Here is a 21,358-nt window from a genome sequence, read left to right on the forward strand (position 1 = left end):
TCTGAAAGTAGATATGATACAAGAGACTAACCATCGATTCTGCTTCAACAAGGTTGATAGGTCCTCAGTACGTCCCCCACTAACACTTTATAATCCAAATAAGTTGACCTTTTGCACATAAGTCCTTTTAGGAGACAAGGCAGAATACTCACTAGCTAGTTGGATAGGACTTTTGATTTAGCTGATTGCAAAACATCCGGATGACATTTTGCCTTTATTGATCAGCTGGTGCACTTTAATATAAAGTCACTTTTGCAACATTAAACACAAGTTCTTCAAAACTCCAAATTGTGATGCTCTTGTAAGTGGTTCCATGTGTGTGCAACTAAGAGTGCATTATTTGCATAGTATCAACAGCATGCTAGAAACTTCATCATAGCTTTCTGAGATGCATCAGCAGTAATAAGGATGATGGCAGGAAAAGAAACAATGGAAAATGTTTGCAGATTAGAACTGAACTGCTGTGTCAGAAAGCATGATCAGAAATAAAGAAATATTTTAGCACTTGTATTCCAAAAGTCACCCCATTGTTCCCAGTGTCGGCAGCAACAGGATGCTAGGATGCTGATAAACTGGAAGGAATTGTTAAACTCCCCCCACCCGTGTCTGTCTGTCTGTCCCTGCCCATCCCTCCCCAGCAGTAAAAAAAGAACCCACAACAAATCAGAGTAATTTGAGGTCTGCAAAACATGCATCACAATGCATAGGAAAAGGATTTCAGATTATCCAGCCTACTGTTCCTCAGACTTTCTGAAAGGACAAACTCTTTTTGCCTCATGGGACTTGAACAGTAGAGAGAGTTTTAATGACCAAGAAATAAGTAAAGAAATAAAAGAACATTTTGAAACTCTTGACTTTCATAGATTTGTATGATTATATATACATATGTATAAGTGTCTGTATTCTTCTTGGTTTTTCCTTCCATGACTTGTTTCATTACACTCCTTACTAAAGCAGTGTATCCTGCTTGAGTGTCCCTGTGAGCCCCAACAGTGTCATAACCGAGCACAGGAAAATGTCAATGGAACCTATCACAGAAAATTCATTAGATCATGATCCATTCACTATTCACATGGAATAAGGGTGCTGACACTAGCAGCTTGTCAGCCGTAACTAAAAAAGGCAGGAATAGAATGCATTATTATTATTATTAATAATAATAATCAACAGAAATATAGTTATTTGCATTATAATGCTTGATGTGCCAATACAGGTCAGGATTTTCCTGAAAAGAAAAAGAAATAACAATAGGGAAGTTCCTGTCTCATAAAGCATGAACTTTTAAGTAAGATAAAAGATGACAATCAGAAAGGGCAAAGGTAAAAAAAAACAAAACCCAAACAGTTTGGCATAAGTAAAGGTGGACAGAGACTACCTGATGCTTAGCTATGGTCAGGCTTGTTTTCAAAGAGGGAAAATTTAAGACAGATTTCAGGGACAATAATGAAGTAACTTTCTGAAGAACTTTTCCTAAGCCTGCAGCTTTATGAGAGGATAACTGTGTCTTTTGAAAAGGACTAAGGAAAACAGATGATAAAATTGGTAGAGGTGAGAGAATAGGTCAAAATGATTCCTACATCAAGTTAGTCAATGGCAGCAAAATACATGAATCTCTTCCTGTCTTAAATCAATGACTGTACACCTAAAAATACCCCTATGAATAGGCAAAATGGTTGGGGCATCGCTTCTAGGAACCTTATTTTTGAAGCGAACAAATCTCATGCCTAACTGAATTGAGTCAGATCTCAAAACCAGCCACATTTCAATAACTTGCCTACACAGATTTGCTACACTGGTTTAACAATATTGATTCAGAATCTATACAGTACATTTACAGGCCAAATTAGCAATAATATTACCATCAGAGATAACCACTCCAACTTGCACAAACAGCATGCTTCCCACTGGAGTTATTCATATTAACTAACTTTTCTACTTCATGACTACAAATTTCCTTCTTTTTCTGTGATGGTCTGATTCTCAAAACTAAGAAAATTTTGTAATAATCATTCTCGAATTCTATTTTAAATATTGTTATACTTTGAATATTACTGCTTCTATTTCAGATGTGGTGAACACCTTATACACTAGAAAGCTTTTCTTGGAAAGCTTGTCTCTGTAGCTTGTCTTTTTTTTTTATTATACTAACAGTTGATAGAATAAAAGAAAGCCGTCTCCTCAATTTTTTTTACCTAATCAAGTTGTATGAATGTAAGGCTAGCCTCTACACCTTTCAGAGCTATAACGCATTCATGCTATTGCCTTCTCAAGGGATTTGCAAAAGGCTGTGAAGATACATACACATCAGCTGTTAAACTCAGCACTGAGGACTGACACCAGGACTGCAAGCATATTTCTTTCAGATCTCTTCATGCAATTGTCAGACTTCAAATCTAGGAAGAAGAAAAATGCATTCCCTTCCAGCTTTGGGTTTTTTTGTTTGTTTGGTTGGGTTTTTTTTAATATGTGCCTTCATTTCTTCACTGCCTTCCCCCATCTCTCATTTTATTATGCTGAATTTTACTTTGAGCTATCCAGCACATGAAGACATGAATAACATCATGCTGCCTCTACTCTACACATCCTTAACAACAGGCCACATTTCCTACTCAGAGCCAGAAAGTCTGCAAATCCAGTGCATTAATTCCACATTCCAAATGTTACCTATACAACTGCAGGAAAGAGACAGTGCTTGGTACATTGAAAGTAGATTCTGAAATATAGCTAGGCAACAATCCAGGTTTAAAATCTCGAACTGTATGGCTAAGTGTCCATATAAACTCATAGGCAATGTTCTGCTCATGTCAAGTCACTTTACTGTCATGTTATCATGATGTTACACTGATCTTTCAGACTGAATAACCATATATATAGCAAGGAAAGGAACAAGTATTCTGAGTATTTTATTGATGAAAAGTACTACAGAACACCAGGTTCCCAAATCAGTTCACATAAGGCACTTCAAAATGGAGCATAGCTATGTAAAGAACTGGAAATTGCCTCCACTGTTACTGGTTAGCAAAAAATCCTTCCCAAACTCTTGAACACTGGGAAATAACATAGCAATTAAAAAAGCAGTGACCTGAGGGTGAGGGGAGCAGGAAGCATGAGACAGCCTAAAAAGCCAATGAGTGAAGCTATGATTCTTCATTTGGGTTTCAAGAAAATTTCCCAAGGGGGAAAAAAACCCAAACAACAACAAGCCAAAAAAAACCCCAGGATGTTCTTTCTACTTGAGACAAGATTTAAAACTGCCAGTTTTGTTCTCCCCTCACTCCTCATATTTCATTGCTGAAAAATTGTTATCCATTGTTCCAGTTTGAGTATATTTAATTCACCTAAAAAAAATTAGTTAAGTACTGAGTTACCAAAAATAAAGGGTTTGAACTCAGAACTTAACTGGCTATTAGATGGATGAAATACACTCAAACTGGAACAATGATTAACACAAAAATGTCCCTTTCTGAACTCAGTGAGCTCAAAGCTTTATTTACAGGGCTCCTAATGTTTAAATTGTACCACTTTTACTTAACAAGTAAGGATCAAAGGCTGGTAACTTTGGAGGAAGATTTAAGGAAAATAAGTTACCTACTGAGAAGGTAAGAACTCTTCTTAAGAAAAACCTTTACCTAAATAACTAAGGGTTTTTTGCTTGGTTGTTTTTTTATTCTTTTTACAGTATGAACATTCATAATGTATAATGAAATACTGTGAGTATAAATAAAAGCCAGTCACAAATACACACAAATTACTATGTGCTGTACATCCAGGAATAAAGTGGAATGATTTGAAAGCAGCAGAAACGCAAGGAGGCCAAGCATATCAGTGTGAGGGCAAAAGGAATGGTGTGACACACCTCACTGCAGCATTTCTGGAAGCATCTCTCTTCCCCTTTCACTTCCCGTGACACTATCAGCAGATACTCTGACTGCTGGGCCCGGCCACAGCTGTACTGGGAACCTATACTGACAAGCTGAAATAACCAATCAAAGCAAAACACAAAAAGAAACCTTTGTGAAGCTGAAGCACATACCATTATCCGAATCGTACAAATAACAGATGAGCTCAAATGTTCAGGTAACATTTACTTGCCACTAGAACAGGTTGCTATCAAGCTACAGCTTTCGTTTCAAAATACTTAAAATTTATGGATGCAGTTGCAAAGCCCTTTGTAATTTCAAGGGAAGTTAAGAGTTACTGATAGTAAGTCAGAAAACTCCCCATATCACTGTGGTGTAGCCAACTACTCTGAAAAACATAAACAAAGTTTGGTGCATTATGAAAGCGAGCATTATTTTCCTGTCACACTTGCCAGGTGCAGAAGGTAACGTGGATATAAAACTGGAAGGTGTTACGTAAAGCAATATATCAAGCCTGAGTATGAAAGAGCGTCATCTTGTTCTAGATATTGACAAATAAAATACATCTAAGGAAACATATGAAGTAAACTAGAGTGAAAAAGGTTGAGTGCCCTAAATTGGTTTTAGAATGGGTAATTTACAGAAGACCCAAGAAAATAACTGGAGTATAAAAAAATTGTCTGTCTTGTTCCCATGAAAATCAGTACCAAGAACTCTGTTCAAACTTGCCCAACATCTAATAATTCAGACGTACAGAACAACCTCAGCTAAATTTCTCAACTTATTACAAAAAATTATTTTATCTTAATAATACATGACAATTCCTAGCCCATTTAAATTCAAGCATAGCCTGTCAGTGCGCTTGAGAAAGATCAGAGCTTTAAATTAAGTGTGAAGAACTAGAGAGCAACTGCTTATTCTGAGTAAAATGGAGATTAATACTGATGAGAAGACTCATGAACAGTAGATTTGTTTTTATCTTGCTATTGTTATGTGAATAATTTTGAAGGCAGCAGCTAAATACCATCTCCTCATATAGTGCACATATTTAAGACAGCATTATGGTGACAGACTCAGATTACATTAATCATTAAAATTTACATGACGGACACACCACTGCTGTCCAAAGCCTTCGTATGTAGCAATTTTGTATAGCCCGAACTTTCTCATTATGCAGTATTGCCAAAATATTGGTTTTCCTGACTGCCTGAAGAGGTAACAATTGAAGCTGAAAATAATTTACAAAATAACTCCCTGAAATCACAGAAGTGGGGCAGCACAACTATTGTCATTAGTTTTTGGACTGGGACTGATACATAACTGCAGTATTCTATCAGTGCTTTCGTATTCTTTGGAAAAGTGCATCAATACATCCGTGTAAGCGCACCAGAAGTTTAACACCTTTCGCTCCTATTTAATCATGACAGCCAATTGTAATTTACAAGAGAATTTTGAACTGTTAAGGGGAAAGAAGTATTTTTGATCAAAAGCAGCCACTTAAACATGTTACATGGCGTACAGAGAACAAGGACTCTCAACCCATAGGAATATTACTCCTCCGGAAAAGCCGATGGATTTATTTCTATGCCACCAATGATAACATGTAAAAAGCATGGTAGGTGCCACCCCAAAGCCTGCTTCTGAAGGAAGCATGCTGCTGAGCAACACAGGTTTAGAAAAAGTAAAAAATTACATAAATGCTACAGTGTTCTCAAATCTTAACAATAAAACTGTTTAGTTTATACAGAATATTCTAATCATGTTTCAAGTGAATGAAGTCTGCTAAAAGCAGGTCTGCAATACAACCAAAGGAGAGAACAGCCTAGTCTGAGGTAATGAGAAGCTGAGTATTATGAGATCATACAGCTCTTGTGTTTATCTACTTCAAACTATGTGTCCAAGAGAGAGCAACATGGGGGAGGGAGGAAGTAGGGAGAAAGCTGGATGAAACAAGGACATAACGCTCAAGAAAACCACTGGATTTTTCCAGTTCTAAAAGGGATTCTAAATTCTAAAAAAGATTATAATAGTTCTTTCAGCAGTTGCAATGTCAAAGCAGTATTACTCCCAAATACAATATCCCCACAGAATACAAGGCTTTAGGACAGGTAAAAGCCATAGTACCATTTAATCTGTTAAAAATAAAAGAATCTCTATTTGTAATGAAAGCTAGTTTCTCATGACAAAAGAATGTCAAAAAGCTTTGTCAATGCACTGGTCAAAAAATAGTCTGGTGCATTAAGTGAGAGCTTTTTTCAGGGACTTAAACAACATGCAGTTTCTGGCATGCCAAGCAGACCCGGTAATACTTCCGCTGGAGAACTGAAGCGTAAGAAGCTTTGTCTGTGCTGGTTCAGTTTATTTGATCATGGCTGTCTCCACGACACCAGCACTGTACACATTTCAATATTTAAAAAAATGTTCTCTTTCACCTTTGTGTGCAGTACTTTTTAAAAATTCTGCTTTGTTGTGTTATTAGAGTGAGACTGCAGAGGATGAGAGGCTTGTATTTATTCCAATCTCTCCTACAGTTGGCTGTAGGACAGACACTGAAAAAGATGCTGGCAGCTGAGCACTTCTGTCTTGCTTCAGCGTTAACAGATTCATTGCTCCAACGCAGTTTAAATATTCTGGTAGGTTAGGAACGTGAAGGATGAAGAGATCACGTAGTTAGTTTCTTATTTACAGAGATTAGCAAAGATAACAGATCTTGCAATTTTACAAGGTATTCTTGAATGCACACACAAAGCTATTTTTATGCAGTGCAAAGAATGAAAACATTCACGTAGCTCAACCTATCCAGCTTCACATCCACGCTGGTTAAGTTCACTCTCCTATGCGTATTAGTCCTTTATCTGAAGAACCATTGTTTGGGTCTGACAAACATATATCTCCCAAGCTCATGTCTTTTACCCAGAGCTCTTTGTATCTGACCTACCATTCACATAAACTCATATTAGTTGATTTTGGTTTATTTACCCTTCAAATGCTTGTGTGTAGACACAGAAGAATTACATTTCAAACATGATGTAGATGTTTTTATAGAAAGTCAGCACAATTTACCTCCTGGAAAGCTACAGGTTTTTTGTTCTCTGACAAATAAGAATACAGGTATCAAATTTTAACTTAACTGTATATCTTTATCCAATTTCTGAAAATTGCTGCACTTAAAAGATGCACAGAATTAACTTTATACCCCTCTTTCACATAACTGAGTTTTTAGAAGACTTTGTAATTATATGCTGTATGGTTTTTTTACCTGTTCAAATTTCCAGCCATCAGACATTGTGGACACCATTTGAGTGAGTTCCTCTTCCTGGCACTGTAGCACCCTGTACACGTGCTTGACTGGCACCTTCAAAAAAGAAATATAAGACGCTCAATACAGCATGGAATTCACCATGTTTGTGACTTGTCTAAAGTTGCCACTATTCTTTAGAAATGATAAGCAACACCACCTTGAACACCTTTTCACTTTTTTTTTGTTTTAAAAAGAAACCTCATCTGTTCGGGATCACCTTGCAGGAGACTCAATGCTTCAGGAATGTTTCAGAGACTAAAAGTGCTACTTAACAGTTATAACAAAATAATCTCAAGGCTTGCCTACTGTTCCACATGATAGCAAACCACATCATTCAAAATCAAGGCTGAGGTTCTGCAGAGGCCTGCCTAACTTTAAGGAATGTCTGACCATACTAAGAAATGTCTTTATTTCCCTGCCAAAGTTTCCCATCCAGAGCAATGAATAACTAGGACCATTTAAGCAGAAATCTTTTAGAAAATGCTCTCAGAGCTACTCTGCTATCCCACAACCTGTCTTCAACAGAAATTCGGCAACATGAGTTTGCAGTATCTCCATGAAGACTCGGTATCAGGGAAAGCCAGTGTAGCAGAGTTGAAGAACAAACTTGAATACCTTTTTTACTTAAAGGTTTCTCTATCGTATTCACTTTCATGACAAAATATTAATGAGCTGCTATGAGAAGAGGCAGAATATTCTCAACTACAGAGCACTACAAATAAAGAAACTAACTTTGCCACAGACGCATATGACAGGAGCTAAACAGCATCCATACGCATGCTGTATAAACATACCGTATACACAGCAGTTATACTGTAGTTAGGCAATCTCATCATATTCAGAGTATTTAAATGTATATGAGAAAAATATATTCTACAAAAGCTGTTTTCTAAAATAACTATTTCCAGAAACGGTATTATGACAAATGCTACTATTACCAGACATTTTTGAACAATTCTTTAGAATGTTTTCAGTTTCTGAACAGGAGCTGCAACCATATGCCTGTGCCCTTTGTAAGCACACCGGCAAGTACTGGCAGTTAAGAATATTAATATTTGCATATTAATGATTACAGTTCAGCCAAGGATGGAGGCAGCCATTCAGTACCTCACTGGGGAAAATCAGCAGTTAAGGAAAAAGAATGGAACACACCCACTACTTGCCATAGAACAAATAATCAAAACCACAGTGGAAAACAGCCTCACCTGTGAGATTTTGCTGTCTCTTTCTCTTATTTTGTCCTTTACCAGTTTTATTAGTGATGTGATATTGTAGAATTCAGCCTCTTCCAGTACACCTAGTATGAGAACGTTTTTTGGAAAGAGAGCATAACCAAAGATTCCACACCAAAACCAGCAACTAGTTCCTAAGATTACCACCTCTACAGCTATAGAAAATTATTTATTTTTCCCTAGGAAAAGTTCATTCACCAACCTAATGATTCTGGCTTCCTTCAGGCACACGTAGTTCAAAGTTTAACTCATTCTGAATCACTGTCCTAAAAAATCCCCAAAGAAAACTGGTGCCATTTCACATACAGAATGAGAGGCAGCAAACAAGAAAAAGGAGCACAAATGCCATTCCACAGCAGACTGATGGACCACTATAGCTCAGGCCCCGCCTCAGGCTGGAATACAAGAGAAATTCAAATAGTCCTACTGAAAAGCTCTGCAGCTGCTAGTGTGCAGAGAAGTTTTCTTCCTGTCATTTGAGACCTCTGACCCTGAAATAAAAGCTTAAAGATACATATTACAGACTGGTCCCACTCACATGTTCAAGCCCTACCTGTTCTCCTCACATACTATGTGCTTAACAATGCACATGGAGATTACATTTCACATTATTTCCTGCTAATATTGTTAGACTGTATTTCTCTTTGATTTCTTCAATACCGTACCAATACAGTTTTAGTACTATATGGTTTAAAACAGTCATCCTCCATTTGGGTAAAACTGATATGAATTGAGGGCAGTGAGGGAGAAGCTGGGGGCAGAATTTGCTCTTCAAGAGCATATTCCACACACCTGAGCATCCTAGAACTTCACTCTTACTTCCCTTTAGATCTTCTAAGTTTGTTTCAGCGCCAGTATTCTTTTGGTTAAAGAGGACTTAACCGAAATAGTCCACACAGTCATATAGGAAAGGTACAAGATTATACAATAAAAGGCACCTTCCCTCATATTTGAATATCTATGTTCTAACTGGGGACAGCGGTTGTGAAATCAGGAATCATACTCAAAACACTCAAATAACAGCATATACTATAAATGCACGATACCTATCAGCTTCTCTTGAAACAGATTGAAATACTACACTGATTAAGATTTACCATCTACTTGTAAGTTACTTTTGGTGACTCAAAAGCAGTGAAATTAATAAGCAAGTGACAAGAAAGCAAGAGATTTAGTAACACCTTACCTTCCTCAGCTAGGTCCTTGTTAATAACCAGTTTTCCATGTCTGAGATAGTTCAGCACTGGCCCAAAGTAGGTCGGGTCTCTGTCTATTAAATAGGCACCTGTTTCATCCTAGATTTAGGAAAAAAAAAAACAACAAACAAACAAAACAACAAAACAAAAAACCCACAAGCAAACAAAACAAACCCCAAAACACCACCAAAATTAAAAAAAAAACACCACAGAAACAAACAAAAAAGCCAAAAAAAGCCACAATGATTTGAATGTCCAAGCTCGAATTGCAAGCTAATATTCAGCTTGGCATCTGAATAGCAAGCAGGTATTCGGACACAGCCACATCCCTTAAAGCCAAATTTGTTTAAGACATTAAAAGGAATTCAGTGAGGTAGTTGTAATCGTATGACTGATCGCTCAACTCAATCATGTACTGCACAACTTCTCTTACCTGACCAATTCCCCCCAGCTCCTTATCCAAACATTATCAACATTGTTAGCAGGAAAGATCTAAGTAGTGAGTAAGAACACTGAAAATTAAGGTTAAAAGTAACACAACCAGGAAAACTATTGTTTTGTTTGGAAACCTGAAGAATTGGAACAAAGGTTACAGTCCAGTGAGGTTCAAATACCAGCCTTTTTTTTTTTTTTTTTTTTAATTAAAGGCAAACAAACCTACCTTCTCTTTAACTTCAACACTTTGTTCTAAAAACTTTTGGTTTTGTCTTAGCTCAGATGTACAAATACTCACAGGGACTGAGAACAGCTGCGTACCAAGCAAAGGTTGTACGTGCATCTTCTAAAAAAAAAAAGTATACTGAAGATGCAGTTCCTACCTACCTCATGCAGACAAAGAAGGCACAGATCAAACCGACGCTTGGTTTGCTGAACGGAGCACAGCATTTTGTGGAATGTAAAACACTGTTCAATAAATTCGCCTGTAGAGCTGACATTCTTGCCAAAGTGATAAAGGAGCAAAATCGGTATTTCCTACATAATTTAGAGTCTATGTGTTAACACCTGTGATCAATGCAGTACTGACATAGTGTGCTGGCCAGAGGTCTAAGGGAGATTTCATAAAACAGGCGTCTAATAGAACCACTGCTCTTTTCTACTATCAAGTGGATCACTGTCAGTATTAATCCTTTAGTACCTAAAGTTTTGGTGCAACGGATATCCTACAGATCTATCCTGGAGAGATGTGGCAGCACTCCAAATAATTTTTGTCATTATTCTTATTTTTAATATTCTAGTAGTTTACAGCAAATACTAAAAAAGCATCACTACCAACAATCCTAGCTCAATTTGAATCATTCTCCCCCAAAACTACATGTGATAGTGATACTTCTTGTTCCACATGAAAAAAATTCTGCTGGCACAATCCCTTGCATTTGGACATTACCGCCGATATGTAAAGGTTCGATTACTGAACCGTGATACCTGAAAACTCCCTCTACTTAACAGTATCTGAAGTTCCTAAAATGTTCTGTTGGAAAAAAAGATGATAGATGTGTTTTCAGGTACATGGATTTAGTTTCTCGATAACTGCGCTTGTCTAAGCAGGGTTGGTAGAATGTAGAAAGACTGCAGTCTGAACTACAAAACACATGAAAATCTTTCTATAATTACAAGCTAAATACTTTACACACTCAAACACAGCCACTTTAGAAGAAGTGAAGGGGTGTTTTATAAAAAAATTAACTGTTCAAAAAGATGCTAATGTATTAAAATGTGCTGTCAGTGTGCTCAGAGCAGACAGTGCTTGATGAAGTCTAATCACCATTTCTTCTGGCCTAAGCTCATGGTCTCAAAGAAGTGAGACTATGCACCAAAACCAGTAGACAAATGAAGTGCATAAAATGGTATATTTTTAAATTTTCACATTTAAATATATCTACAATACCAAAACACTTCAAGAATGAACAATCTATAGATGCAACCCAAAGAAATTAAAGTAGCTGACAACTGTATGAATTATAAGCTAAAAAGTATTATTTAATACAGGAACAGAAACCGGTGAAGTTGGAAAGGAAGATCTAAAACTGACAAAAGAAGTACTGTTTTAAAGAAAAAAGCACAGTCTTTGGACATCAGTTGAAATGAATTAAGAAACATATGGGCTTACAAAACTGGAATTCCTCCCAGTTAAGGGAAGTAAGTCTCCTGAAACAAACTTCTTCAATAAGATTATTGTATTCTTTTACACTATAGCGTTTTCTCGCATCACCCTCCGAAGCAATACTGGCCACCAGCTCTACACCATTACAGACAGACAGGTGGGTCACAGAAGCAAAGTAACTAAAAGCTCTAAATGAAATCTCAAGTAAATGGTTACATTCTTACACAAAAAGCCTCAAAAATTAATATTTTTTTTCAAACTAAGGTATCTGAAATTACTCTTACTTCAGTAGGTTTCTATATACTTCAACAAGCTTCCAACAAAACCAGAAAGGGAACAAGCTATGTCAGGCCTTCTCTTTCAACTTCCTTCGACTTAATGAGAGGTCACCAGCAACATGCACTACCTGAATTCATCAGCCTAGCATGCACATCAGAGCTTATTATTAGCACTTGTACCAGACACGCTTTATGCATACTGACAGCATCCACTCTGTGAAACATGAGACAGAATTGCTTTTGTCTTCTGCCTATTTTTAACCATTTTTTCTCGTAATCCGCAATCTTCTGTTTTTCATTCTATAATTCCTCATCTCACTTTTTTTCTTGTTATACTCATTCCTTTCCTAAATGCTATCAAGTTCTCTTCCCCACCAAATTACCATCCAGAATAGATAAAAATGCTTAATCTTCACACTGGTAAATACAAATACCGCTGATACAGAAAGGTTAAAACAACCATGATGGTCGGCCTTGAAACCTTGAACAGAGTATAGAAAGCCCCTAAAACAAAAATCTGCTAATACCTGCCTTGGAGCTAGTCATTGTTCGGGCAGAAGCCACAGCAGGAGGTGAAGTAACTCCCTAACTCAGTGGTAACTGATAGGATGAACCTCTGGTTACCTTAGGTAATTGTAATACTAAAAAGCACACCCCTAGGAGGAGACCTTAGACGTAAATGTGAGTCCAGCTTAATATAACTAGCCAAACTAAAAAACAGACGTACGTGGATGAACTTTTGTATGAGTAACCAATCAGATATCTTAATGTAACTTCTTTTGCTACTGTTTTGTATAAAAGACCCCCGTGTGTTTCTAAAAGGTGTGCTGGCTGATGTTAAATGCCTGGCACCCCACTCTGCAGACCGGCAATAAAGACAAACATCTTGACTCAGTGTGTTGATTGGTGTTTTGCACACTGGGTGAAGAACTCTGATTTAGGGACAATGATACCAAACGTATGTATAATATACCACATATTAATAAGGTGCCTTCTCACTAGTGTCATACTTAACTCTATGAAGCCTTTCCAGCAACAATGTGTCTTCAAAAAACAATAAAAAAAGAAGAAAAGGAACCCAAAAGTCTTACAATTTATGGTGTAATAGTAACTTTTTTCTTTTGTACAGTAGATAATAGTTAACAGTTAAATCAATAGTTTAAGAACTCCGGCTAAATTCTAACAGTGAGCAATCCAAATTCTGCCAGTAGGATTCACTTCAGTATGTAAGCTCCATGCAAAATTACAAATAGACTGAACAATTCAGAGTAACTGGCAACTTGCTTACCCAGATGACAGATATGGAAAACATGCATTAATTAACATCCTTCCAAAGAAAGAGATGTGTCTCTTTGACTTTGACCTTACAACTCAGGTGTGCTACTGACTAGCACCAGGGAGTCAAGACCCAAAATATAAACCATTCAGTAAAGAATATTGTAACAATATGCAAAGAATGCTCAGGCAAAAGAGCTACAAAACCGACTTCCTCGGAATCTTCCTATAGAAAATGCCTTCTCACTCCTCCTTTAGAGTGAGCTGCCTGATTATCCTTCAATGTACACTAAGCACTTCATGTTGAAGTCACTCAGAAAAGCTGATTAGACTAGATCGTTAAGGATATTTATGTAAACATAAATCCAATAAAAGCTGACACAGTAATATAGTAATCTGCTCCATATAGAACTCTCAAAATATGGGTCATAAGTCTTTCTACGCTTTCAGAATATTGTCAGGATTGGCTTCATCCACATGTACATGAAAACACATTGCATTCTCATGTGTAATTAGCATTTTGGTCACTCTTTCTAAAAGAAACGTTTTTGGTTTAAGATAAGAATAATAAATTGCACTTCAAATATGATCTAGACAGTTTAAAGGTGTAGCTACTGTTTGGGCAGACATAACTGAACTAGCTTTAGGCTTGCTAGCTTGAAAATTAATAGACTCTGTTGTCCCAGCTATGCTACTTTCTCTGCTAACTAGTTAGCCAGGTTACTACAAGCTTTGAGCAAGTCTGAATCTTCGCTCACATAACTAGTGTGGGTATTTTGAAGCCATTTCCCAAGTTTCAAGTGAATACCACAGATGCCAAACAAACCTATATTCTAATACGGTCTCAGTTTTCTATCTTGTAGATATATTTTATATGAACAGGAGTTAATGTTTACCAGAACAGCAGCTGAAACTCAAGCTTCCTCTCTATTCAGTATAGTCATATCACCCCACATTCCGATCCCGTAGGTATTCCACACAAATTTTGCTACTCTCTCTAAGGACACTCAAAGCAAATGCTCCAGTTGTCTCTGCAATTCCAACGCAAAAGTGCTAATTAACCACAGGGGTGTTCGTATCTTTACCCAGTTCTATTTTTGCATTACATTCTTCTCTCTACCCTGAGTTTTTCCTTCCTTGTCCATAAGTCCTAGACCTTTTCCATATCCACTCCTTTTTACGAGGACACCATTTAAAAGACAACATTGCTGAGGTACTGCGAAGGCTGTATTTTTTTTTTTATTACCACTCTCCCATACCAACATTTAGTCCAAGTTAGAAACACAATGGAAATTTAGAGGAAGCCTAGTAACTTGCTCTTAAATTTTCAATCACCTGGTTCAGCATACCAATGAAAAGTCAGTGTAGCTCACAATCATATTCCTTCTTCCTTAAGATTTAACTCTAAAGCATATCTACAATCCAGCACTGACAGAGACAGGAGAATAAAAACACATATGTATTTCAAAAATATTTGAAAAATATTACCCACAACATTTAAATGATCGTGTATTACAGTCTCAAACATTTACACGTTAAATATAGAGGCTGAGGCTCAAAGGAATCATAACGAATACTTGAGCCTGATCTTCACTTAAAACATACATAGGGCTCAATTTATTTACAGTGGAAGTAGTGGTGAAACCTAACCATTTTGTGCCAGCCATTCCAATAGCTAAATAATGTCACTGTTAAAAATATGTACTTTCTAGCCTGGACATCTATATTTTCACACTTCACTAGCTGGATATCACAATACCTTTGCTAGACTGAACAGGCTTCACTATTAGATTTCTAGTCTCCACGTACGTGCTTCTGGAGGGAGAAGTCACTCCTTAAACTTGCCAAAAAGCCAGTTTTGCTCTTTATAACCTTCCGCCAAATCATACTGCATCTTGTGACTACCCTCCAAGTTCTCCAATTTTTGAAGTGACCTTGAATTGTGGATGCCAGGATCAGGTACAGGATTCCAGTAGGACTCAAACATAGGACCAAATACATACCCCTCACTAATCCCATTTAACATTCTCCTACAGAATTGCATTAAGACACTAGTTAAAATGTCAGAAATCTATTTCCAGTTAATTATCTTTATTGCAGTCAAATCTAGTCTGAAGACTTCTCCTTGAATACTCTTCCAGAACAGACACACTCAGAATCCACACCGCCAAGCTCTTGGCTCAAAGCTGTGTGCTCTAACATGACTATCTAAAAAACTGACATCATTTACATATACTGAGCAAGCAGAAGTTCTGCTAAAGACAGCAATATGCACAGAAATACAATAATATTTGGCACTAAAACTGGATTTAGAAATAACTGTCTCCCCTACTCTCTATGCTTTTAAAATCTTGAGCTAGATGCCCAGAACACATTTTTCTCGAACTATGTAACCTAAAACCTTTGAGCATCAGCAGACTGCCAGTACTGATCAAAACTACATCAATAACACAATCCATGTAACTAGTCAGAAATTTCATGGACAATAACATTTTATCTCAGTCATATCTTAGAATAATGACTACAATTAAGATAGTTTTTAGCGCTGACAGTTAAGGATGTACAGCCAGGAAGATTTTGATTTTTCTAAAACATTCAGTGCTTGCTTGCTTGCTTCCTTAAGAGAGCCTTACCTAAGTACAACTACAATTAACTTTAGAAAGACATTAGGAATCAAGCATGAATACTGTTGCCAAAAAACTTATTAAGAAAGGCTGACAATCTTCTCACTTAGGGGAAGTTTAAAGAATGATAGAAGAATTCATAAAAGAAAAGCTGGTATATGGATAAAACAGGAAGGTACTGAAATCAGGAAATATCTGCCAGTAAAACTTACAAGCCAAGCGTTAAATAAGTTAAACAGGCATGAAAAAGTGAACAAGACTCTGCTTGTCTATTTCTGTATATTCATCTCTAAAGCTAGATTTAAATACTCCGGAAAACAAATCCTACTGTGAACAGTAGGTATGACCACTACTGTTCATTCATTTGCTGATATGATTCTCAAATAGTCTTAAATACAAAGAAAAGTCTTAAATACTAAGATGCATATCCCATTGTGAAACATACTAAATTCAGAGATTAGCGTCACCATCTCATTCCATTCAACACTAGTTTTGCCACAGGGTGTGCCAAGGTTAATCTTTCTTCTGTTGCAACTGGAAGCGTATCTGATACCAAGAGACAGGCTGCACGGCCTTGTTCAACATTAGCACCTGAAGATAATTTACTTTTCTTGAAGCCGTTCAATTCTTTTTAATAGCAAGCATTAGAGAAATCTTAGGATTTGTGTAGTTAAGTAACAAAAAAACCCACGTTGATGTAGAAATTAGAGGAAAATTGCTATGTATGCAACTGATGGTTGTAAGGTCAACCTCTGAACTATTTCAGTTTCCTATTCTCATTTCTAATAAACTCATCCAGTTAACCCCTTTTAGAACTTCTTAATGTATCGACATAGTTTATTCTGATATGCCTCACTTGTTGAGTTCAGGCAGAAGCAGATCTACTATTAATTTTTGGGTTTGCTTATAGGTCTGCTCTCATCTTAGATAAGCATTTCTTATGGCTTCATTTTCTGAAGATTCTGATTTGGCAATCTTGCAAAGCAAGAAAGAATGTGAACTAAACTTTTTTCTTCAAAGACATACATTTACTGGTGTACAAGCTAATTTAATTACTGACTCTTCTGCTTGGTCTTGCTTCTAGATGTGCAACCTGCCCCTCTCCCTTTTGGCAGTTGGGATGGGATATGGGAATGGAATGATGGGACGACATTAGAGCTTTCCACAATCTGGTTTAACTCACTGAAGTTATAAGAAAATATATGTCCTACTTCATTTTTGCTGAGTTACATACTTATCAGATGGAGCATGATCAGAGGAATATGAAACGTACCTATGAGCTATAAAACGCTTTTTGTATTATGAGCACAATTCAGTATTAATCTGCTGAAAATACATCTACAACTTCCCAAAGTGAGTTACTGAAGTGTATCCCAGCCAAATTCCCCATACAGGATACATAATATACCTTGTTAAGGTTAGATTTTTCATAGTTCCTTCAAACAAAGGGCTATGGCTATCAGAGTTGATAATCTCATCTGCTGGCTCATCCCTCAGGATTCTCTCCACCCCACCTCCCCCACATCCTCATCTGGTGGTAGGGACAAGTATATCTGCGATGGGTGTAACAGGCATCAGCCTACGTATGAGCTCAAACACACATTCCCTCTCATTTTAAAGTTTAAAACTAGGTGTTTAAATCCCATGTGATTTTTAGGAAGAAAACCCAGGGAATTATAGGTCAAAGACCAGCTCTAATGCTCCAGGCTTTAAGAGGGCAGTATCTTTATTTATTAGCTGCACCTTGTAGGAACGACTGTTTTATGAGCACAAAATTGTGCTGCATGGTAGTCATTGTAAATAATCTTTAGCATATTATTAAGAAAAATACGTCAACTTAGTATCAGGTTGCAATTCATAACTAGACTCCGAAAAGTAAAACCATGAGGGAAAAAACAAATCTGTTATTATCCAGTTTTGATTTACAGGTTTGTGGCAAAGGAGAAGAACCAGAGTCCAGGATGACAACGCAAGTATTACCAATTATTCCCTTGTTGAAACATCTGTGCTCATCAATTAAAGGCATCTGATATTCCAACATTAAACCATACAGACAATCTATTAATGTGTGCTATTGTTTCAAGATGGTATGTTGACAAACTGGTGATGTCAGGGAAGTTTTTTTTTTTCTCTTGAAAGTACATCTATGATATCTGTTATCATTCAGAGGAAGAAAATGAACTGCTTGGATTATGTTTTGCTGTTTACAGAAGCTGAAAATCTAAAGATTCTGAATCAAATCCTTGGAAAAATGGCTCTATGTGTTTAAGTAATTTTAGGTACTGTAATTAATACACTATGACAGGTAGTCTAAGAGGTAGGTCATTTCTGCGAAATCCAAGATGACAGGTCACTGCAGAAACCACGCTCTGAATGGTTGAAGTGAAAAATCAGTGACTGCCACTGGTTGTACTGAAAAGACCATAGCGTACATTTAACCATGAAAGGCTTTGCCTTTTGTACATCAAATCGAAGACATCCAGGTTCACAAGCCTAGAGAATGCATCTCTGAATTAGAGGGGTTTCTCTAAATCCAGGTTTTCCACAACAATTCGTTGTTCTCCCTATACCTACTGCTTGCCTCACATTACTGATTTGCACAATAATCTATTAAAGGTAACTATACCGGCTACAATTTCATTAAAAATGCTACTCACGATGAAAGGACAATGCAATTTGTTTGCATCTTGGTGAAGTGGTTTCCATTAGACTTCTACACTGGCAAAAAAGGATGACACTTAGTAATATCTAAGCAGCTCGAACAACGTAAAGGCATGTTCCCCGTAAGCAAAGGATATCTTTCTATAGCTGTGACTGCAGCTAGCTTTAAATTGTCATGTATGCCATTAACAACTATAACACATAAGTCTAGAAACATGAAAAAAATTCATCAGGTCTCTCCATATCCTACCAAATAGCTAAATAACCTTAGCATAAATCTATGATTTGCTGCTACAACCCAAAAACGTAAGCACAGTAAAAACAAAATGTTTACGTTAGTAGCCTCATGAAAATTTTGCAAGATGGCAGCGCTTCACTGATTGTGCTTGTGAAAGAGGATTCATTTCATAAATTAGTGAAAGAAGGCAGCCAAATGCCTTAACTGGAACTAAAGCATTTCTTCTAAAAATGTGCTTTCTCTCCCTCTCTGATAACATGGAAAGATATGGCACCTGTTTAAGCTGTTCCACTACAAAAAGGTGCCTAATTATTAAGCAGAAAGTTTTCCTATTCTCTCCCAAGCAAAGACAGTTTCTGACCTACCAGCAAGCAGCCTACATTTTCAAATTTATTTTTACGTCAGTTTAAGCTAATCCTGTCAAAAAAAACCCAAACCAAACCAAACACAACAGAAACCAATCCCCACACTGCCACACTTGGAGGTATTCTTTCTCTAACTCTGGAATGCTTTTCAGGTTCTGTTCCCTTAAGCATTTAAACATCCTTTCTGGAAGTTATGCATGAGAACATGAAGAAACTTACTACTAGTCTCACTGAAAAAAATAAAGAAAAATTTATATATAAAAATCAACTGTTTATTTTCAACCTGTTGACTATATATTCAAGGGTTATAAGCTGCTCCCTTCTTTTCCCTACGTGTGCTGTACTGGCAGTCCATTTTTGACCATTACACTCCAAAACCTCTTTCAGAGCCAGCACTATATAAGAATAACTTATATCCGTTACTACATACCACTCCCTAAATAAAGTCCTCATCAGTAACTCCTCTTTCCATACTAAAAATGAGTCAGAATGAACACCTGAATACTCAGCATCACCCACCATTTGCAGTCCATGCAGAATAAGTGATATTTTACTCAAAGAATTGCTGAAACACAAAATCCTACAGCCAAGTAAGAGAGGTTATTATCAAAAGTAGTTTGATCCGGTTCTTGAAACTGAACAAGAGGGTGATGACAGTGCAGAAATAACAAGACACCAGTACAGGCAGATACTCCATTAAAACACTAAAACTACACCCGGTCGGACAACATAAAAACTTAAACAAACATACGAAGGGTCCTGCGCCCTCTTCGTTGTGTTTATAAGCAGCCGTGTTATCCGCGAACCCCATCACCTTGCACGAAACCAGCCCACCCTCATGCTCAAAACTAAACTCCCTTGAAGCCCGCGGTCTCGTTAGGCAACGCGACCCTTTAGAAACTCGGCTAAAGGCGGCAGAGCCCGCCGCTGCCACTCCTGCAGCCCCTCACGGCGGCACCGAGCTCCGCGCCCCCTTCCCGCTCTACCCCACCGCCAGCGGGAACCGCGGCCGCCCGCCGCGCAGCACGGCGAGCCCCGGCCGCGCCGGCTCCCAGGCGGCACCGAGGCACTCGCCGCCGCCAGGGCGGCGGACGGGACCGGGAGGGGGCCTGGCGGAGCGGCGGGGCCCGCGCTCACCTTGTCCGAATCCAGGTCGGGATCGGCCTGGCAAAGGCGGAAGAGGAAGGACTTGGGGTCCCTGCAAAGCGTCTGCCGAGTGGTCAGGAAGCAAGTGCCCCCCACGTTCAGCCGGACCCACTTGCCAGGCACCGCGCCGGGCGGCGGCGCTGAGCTGCACCGGCGGCAGGGCCCGCCCGGGCCTCCCAGGCCGAGGCCGCCGATCGGGGAAACCGGGAAATCGCAGTGGTTCTCCGCCGCCATCCTCGCCGCCGCCGGAAGGGTCCGCCCCGACTACAGGTCCCCGGGCGCACCTCCCCCCGGAAGCGTCCCGCTCGGAACTACTCCCTTCCCGCCCCGCGCCTGCGCGGGAGCGGCAGCCGGCGCCAGCGCCAGCACCCCTGCCTCAGCCGCGCCCACGCCGGGCCGGAGCTCCCACCCGCCCCCCGCGGCGGAAGGAAGAGGCGGAGGCCAGGCCAGGACCCTACATGCCTTTATTACAGACTACCAAGCATAAGTGAAATCCATCATCCAGTCACTAACTACACATCTACAGCACAGAGATCTGTCGAGAGGAGAATAAACAGTCATTAAATTATGAGATATGATTAAATCATCGACCAATAGAAAATTTATATAATAAAGCCAGAAAAAAGGTGTAAAATATAGTTTACAATAATTATTCACATTCAAGGCTGTACATTAATACATACAACACCATGGCCCCGAACATGAATTCAATCCAAATAATTCATATATTAGAATTTAAATAACACAGACTGAACTAGAGGCCAACAAGAGCCAGCAAATAACCTTATAAGAATAAAAATACAAAAGTGTGTATCTTATATCATTGCATTATTTGCTTTTTTTTCACGAGTTCTTGAAGGGGAGATTGTTTTGTGGTGCTTGTTGAGGGGGTTTGGGTTTCTTTTATTGTTTGGTGGGTTTTTTTTTTGTTCTGGTTTTTTTGGTGTTTTTTTGGGGGGGCGGGGGGGAGTGGTGGGGGTAGGGGGTTGCTTTTATCTGTACATCACAGTTACAGCTACAAACCAGGTAGAGAATATTACACACGTAACTGACTGCCACCAACCTGAAAACAGCTAGCATA

At 38.4% G+C, this 21,358-nt stretch overlaps 1 protein-coding gene across 2 annotated transcripts in view; it reads right to left on the reverse strand.

Annotated features, from left to right (window-relative positions):
• The window catches only part of KCTD5 (potassium channel tetramerization domain containing 5), a 36,040-nt gene extending 15,439 nt beyond the window's left edge, over positions 1-20,601 (reverse strand). Inside the window, exons 1-5 of one of the 2 annotated variants that reach the window (XM_075104510.1) lie at positions 20,269-20,593; positions 9,580-9,688; positions 8,367-8,458; positions 7,120-7,215; positions 3,857-3,973 (exon numbers count right to left, since the gene is read on the reverse strand). In XM_075104510.1, the coding sequence (XP_074960611.1) occupies positions 3,857-3,973; positions 7,120-7,215; positions 8,367-8,458; positions 9,580-9,688; positions 20,269-20,511 (657 nt within the window). In that variant the 5' untranslated portion in view covers positions 20,512-20,593. Of the gene's footprint in view, positions 1-3,856; positions 3,974-7,119; positions 7,216-8,366; positions 8,459-9,579; positions 9,689-20,268 lie in introns of both variants that reach the window. The other variant, XM_075104511.1, reaches the window with a different exon arrangement.
• Positions 20,602-21,358: the final 757 nt, after the last annotated feature.

This window comes from Phalacrocorax aristotelis, chromosome 10 (assembly GCF_949628215.1).
Source record: "Phalacrocorax aristotelis chromosome 10, bGulAri2.1, whole genome shotgun sequence".
NCBI classification, from domain to species: domain Eukaryota; kingdom Metazoa; phylum Chordata; class Aves; order Suliformes; family Phalacrocoracidae; genus Phalacrocorax; species Phalacrocorax aristotelis.